This window comes from Vigna radiata, chromosome 9, assembly GCF_000741045.1.
Source record: "Vigna radiata var. radiata cultivar VC1973A chromosome 9, Vradiata_ver6, whole genome shotgun sequence".
Lineage (NCBI taxonomy): Eukaryota > Viridiplantae > Streptophyta > Magnoliopsida > Fabales > Fabaceae > Vigna > Vigna radiata.
Window position 1 is genome coordinate 4088234 of NC_028359.1, and position 5119 is coordinate 4093352.

Below are 5119 nucleotides of genomic sequence, written 5' to 3' on the forward strand. Positions count from 1 at the left end.
AAGTACAGTTCACTTAGTAGATAAGTAAGGAGAGCAGTCAGGGAAATTGCCACAGTTCTAGTTGGTTTTGCTTAAACCAGGTTAAAAGCATAAACTTCTATTAACCCTTTTCTTGCATTAGTTTATATTTAATCACAAGAATAAATTCATGTTTAAATGGGTTTATTCACAAATTGCTCTGCAAAATCACTAAACTATTTCCTTTGCATTCCATGCTTTTAACCCAATTCAAGCTTAATGCTAATCACTTTGGTACAAAGTCAGGGGAATATTCTTAAAAAAAATACTGCTATTTTTAGCAGAGTCAGTGAAGTATTGTGGAGCCTTCCATGTGGAGAGTGATATAAAAGAGGCATTCGAGAACAATCTATCATTGTTGAGCTGAATGAAAGGCTAATCAATCTTATATCGAAGACCCAAGAGGATGTTAACTTGGAGAAATTGAGGCCTATTATAACCCCTGCAACGTGTTTTCATATAATAAATCCATAACTAGTTGTTGATGGAGCATGCTGTAAGCCACAAATAGCCTGACTTTCAAAACTAAATTAACTGAACATATCAAATGGATTATTCAACAGGCTCAATTCAACCAAGTTAACTCTACACTCTTAGTTTGTTGACAAGTCCAAAAAACTAAGAGGAAACTCATTAGTGATTTATCATGTAGTAGTTATGGAGAGGTTGGTACAAACAATATTTTGTTGTGATCCAACTCATGTATAGGATAACATGTTTCCTTCTGCTTTGTTTGAATCATCTTATGTTTTCTTTCACTCAGCCTATATAATTGTGTTATTTGTGACTTTTTGAATATAACACTAGACTTCATGTATCATATGGGCCCATTGGTGGCATCCTTGGTACTAGGAAAAAACTACTTCACAAGATCCAAAAAGGGTCTGTGTCAAAAACTAAATTAATAAAAGGTATGTGCAGATCAATTGCTATGCTGCATGCCAGTGACAATATATTTAATACTAAAATTTAACAAAGTTGTCCTTGGTGAATAAGTATGACAAGTCTGCGTAACCGGATGAATTATTATGACAAGTCTATTTAACCGTATGAGCAGAAGTGATTATTGTATTCGACATAAGACAATTTAAACAACCGAGACATTGCATAATGAGACTGACACCTTTATTTTGTCATCTTACTCTGGTATTCTTTTATGGAAATTGGAAATGGTAAAATATAGTAGTGTAATTTGANAGAAAGAAAGTTCAAAGTGAAGAAGTAAAACAGCTTTTTGCCACAATGGTTTTAAGCATTGCCACTATAATTAGAATGCCATAAAAGAAAAAGAAACTGCAAGGTGGAATAGGTAGATACCATTAAATGATCATTGAACATCACCACCAGAACCAAGTCACTTGAGCAGAGTTCTACCCACCCCACATTCCCTAATTTTATTGTGTTGAGGACCACCAGGTCCACCACCATAAAAAGTTGTTAACAAATGAGATGACTAAGGAAATTTTCTAGCTTTTTGACTCAAGCTCTGCATCTTCTATGCTTCCCTTTAAGGTACTATGAAGTGCTTCAACAAGCAGTCCATAACTCTGCCCTTTTCACCTTTGAAATACTCTCAAGAACTGCCACTGGTGAAATGTGCCCCATCACTGTCACCCTCTTCGACTCTAAATCTATACTGAATGATGTAACTCCTGAAATTGAAGGTTGAAAAACATTAGTACCCTTTAAAAAAATGTTACAACATCTAGTGTTCTTAGAGCTTATATGATACATTCTTATACATGTGTTCTATATCAGAACACAACAGTATATGATGTTGAATGTATCATTTACTAGAGTTTTTTTTCTTCCTTTTACCCTATGAACAAGGGTGTATAATATAACTAGTACAGGTGAATACCTTCCATCTTAGACAGATGTTTTTTCACCTTTACAGCACATCCTTGACAATGAATTGCAACCCGCATCACAACCACCTGCATTTAACACCTCGATGATAAAATTTCAAATATGATTGAGTACACGTGAAGTGTATAACATTGTGTTAACGTATGTCACATACAATCATAAAGAGATTTGAATATGAGATTCCATTATTCCGTTCAAAATTTATTGGTGAGTGTGACCATATGAGTCTAGGACACAAACCTTCCTCGTTGGAAAACTAGAAAGGAAAAAAAATAGACTTTTTATATACAAGTGTTATTTTATGTAGAAGGGACAAAACTTAACGACGTGGCCTCTGATAATACCATCAATATTCATGTGTATTGTTGCCTAATAAAATTCCCATTTGCATAAAAAGGACATAATCATTCTGCTTTGTTCTGTGGAACATGCATGGGACTCAGTCAAGTAATATGCATGTGAGACATCTTGAAACCTCTGCAAATGACAAATATAAGGAGGACAAATAATGGAGATAATTTGTTTCCTTGCTGAATCCACCTTATACTATTGGTTATTCCTACATTTCACTTAATATAACAAATAATCAATTAAAGGAAAAAAAAAATGGATCAGACTCTAGTGAGTTGTGTTGACCCCATAGCAACTGTAGCTGAAAAGCCATCGACACCAACATTTATGAATCACATCACTCTACAATCCAAACTTTACCCTCAATTCATGTATAGGTTCTTTGTGGTCCTTGTTTTATACTTTTGACATGTATAATTTTGATTGCTTTGTTGATCATCAGATATGTAGTTTTGTCCCACAAAGAAGGTATTCTTTGATTGCTTAAATTTAAAACTTTGAACTACTATATGCTATTTACTGCATTTCCCTGATAAAATGGTTTTGTGAAGACAGAAAACATGAGGTAGGGCAACATATGACAAAATGACATTTGCATCTCAGCAAGTTGAGGAGAAAAGTAGCTAACCTGAAAGACGTTATTATCTTTGTCTGTTTTCAGAAGCTCCTTTGGTTGATTTTTGGCTTGATCTTGATCTTGATCTTGCACTCTAAGCTTGATCTTTGGAACTGGATTAGACCTTGGAGGCTCAACAAGTTTGGAGTACTTGGCATAGCTGATCAACCTTGTATCATCAAGAAACACAGTTCTTTCAAGCCTCTTAGGAAGAAGCACAGATGGAGGGTCACGAGTGCTCATGCACACAGCTGTTGAAGCTTGAGAGTGGCACATGAAACCTCTTCTCATTTTCCAGTCACTGCTTTTCAGGCTCATCACAAGTATACTACAACAGTGATATGATGAAGAGTAGAAGAATCTGTGAAAGTTTTGAAGGCAACAGAAAAATGGGGTGTGGTATGCAACTATTATAGTATTGCAATGCTAATGCTGGCTTTGTGAGTTGGAAAGAACAGAAGAAAGACAGTGACACACATGCTGTCATTAGCTAACAATAGGTTACTGTGAGTGTAGAAACAATTTTGGCAATTTATGTATTATGCATATACATAGGACGTACAAGGGTCCAAAAACATGTCCTTGTCATTGATTAATGCCAAGAAATTGACAATAACCTTCTTTTGCTATGAAGAAAAAAGACATCAAACAGAAGCAAGTTGATTCACTATGGTAAAAACTAGACAAAAACATAAGGAACATGGGCTTTTTGTGTTTTCTTTGCCAGAAAAATACAATACTTTGACTACATTATCAAACTGGTTTTCAAAAGTTGATTATAATAATGGATATTGATTTCAACGTTTAACTATTTCTTCAGTTACTCACCTGCACTATAACGTAAGAGATTATTAAGAACTTGATTAGCTTGAGAAAACTATATAAATATTATACCCTTTATTTTGATGAAAAGTTGTCTCTAGAGAAATATATATACTTTTGGTGGAAAGATCAAAGATAACCTTCAAAGAGATGAAGAAATTCAAAATTGAATTTTACCAGTTGGAATGAACTAACTGTGTAAGGGGATTCGATTATGAATTATTGTATAATTGAAAAATATTAACTTTATAGTAATGGTTTAACGGTAATATTATTAATTTTGTTCAGCTGTCATGACCTAAGAATAAAAACAAGTCTGCTGATGTGTGGAAGTGTATAACAAACAATTATAGAGCAAAAAAGACAAATAATTTAATTTTAATTAAAGCTTTTATCTCAGTCATTTATTATTTTAATTTGAAACGTTAGACATTTATATATATATATATATATATATATATATATATATATATATATATATATATATATATATTATTTGATTGTATAAAATATTGATATTTTTCGGTTAAAAAAATTAATCTACTCAGACAAATGAGAATAAGGTAAAAAAATTAGTTATTTAAAGTGTATGAAAGTTTCAATTTAGTTCTTGATTTTAATTAACTTAAAGTTTTTAAAAGTAACTTTCGTTTTTTACATTTTTTTTTCTTATTTCAGATATATTATTGTAGGCTATTATTAAAATATGATTTAAATCCTGTGTAATTTCATGAAATTATAATTTAATCAACATATGCATTAAATTGCATTAACGACTATGTGTGAAACTACTTTAAACAAACAAATATAAAACAGGAAAATTCCTTTGAAACTTTTTATATATTTATTACATTTAAATGCTAATTAACTTAAAGAAACAAATATACATTTCAAAACAATAAATATTATTTAATAAAAAAATAATATCAAATTTGTATTATATATATCGAAAATCATCTGGGTCATCCGACTTGAAATGATCTCGGTTTATATCTATTCGGAGAGTAGAGCCGTCAAAATGGGTCACAACCCGCGAGCCAATCCGGTCCGTCACGGATTCGGGCCGGGTTGGATTTGAAAAATATAACCCACTTATATGCGGGTCAGATTTCAACCCGGCTCAATTAGACCCGGCTCATGCGGGTTGAACCCGTGGTGAGCCGGGTTGGCCCACCAACCCACCTACCTAATTTTGTTTTTTTAATTTATTATTTTATTTATGAAACCCTAAGAAATAAAATACTTTATTCACTCACTGTGTATACCAAAAAAGTAACCTCTACTCTCACAAATCACTTTCACTTTACTTGTTCTCATTTTGACGGTGCTCTCACCCTCACTTCACTCAAATTATTCAAGGAGCAGGTAAAACACATTTCCTTTTTTCTTCTCTTTTCTCCACATTTTTGTTTCCTCACTTCTCTTTTTTTTTTTTTTTTTTTC

General features: G+C 32.6%; 1 protein-coding gene across 1 annotated transcript; it reads right to left on the reverse strand.

Moving 5' to 3' along the window:
• Positions 1 to 1167: 1167 nt before the first annotated feature.
• Positions 1168 to 3464, reverse strand: LOC106773962 (protein SODIUM POTASSIUM ROOT DEFECTIVE 2). The gene is made up of 3 exons (XM_014660734.2): positions 2867 to 3464; positions 1880 to 1955; positions 1168 to 1670 (listed from the first exon to the last, which is right to left on the reverse strand). Exons 1-3 carry the CDS (start codon positions 3170 to 3172, stop codon positions 1546 to 1548), a joined length of 507 nt encoding a protein of 168 aa, XP_014516220.1. The 5' UTR covers positions 3173 to 3464; the 3' UTR covers positions 1168 to 1545.
• Between the last annotated feature and the right edge of the window lie 1655 nt (positions 3465 to 5119).

What these genes read in the sequence shown, in the direction of transcription:
- LOC106773962 (XM_014660734.2), bottom strand. Translation starts at nt 3,172, where the DNA reads ATGAGCCTGAAAAGCAGTGACTGGAAAATGAGAAGAGGTTTCATGTGC. An exon ending in AAGATAATAACGTCTTTCAG is followed by an intron (nt 1,956 to 2,866) that starts GTTAGCTACTTT and finishes TGTTAAATGCAG; the next exon opens with GTGGTTGTGATGCGGGTTGC. An exon ending in ACATCTGTCTAAGATGGAAG is followed by an intron (nt 1,671 to 1,879) that starts GTATTCACCTGT and finishes CTTCAATTTCAG; the next exon opens with GAGTTACATCATTCAGTATA.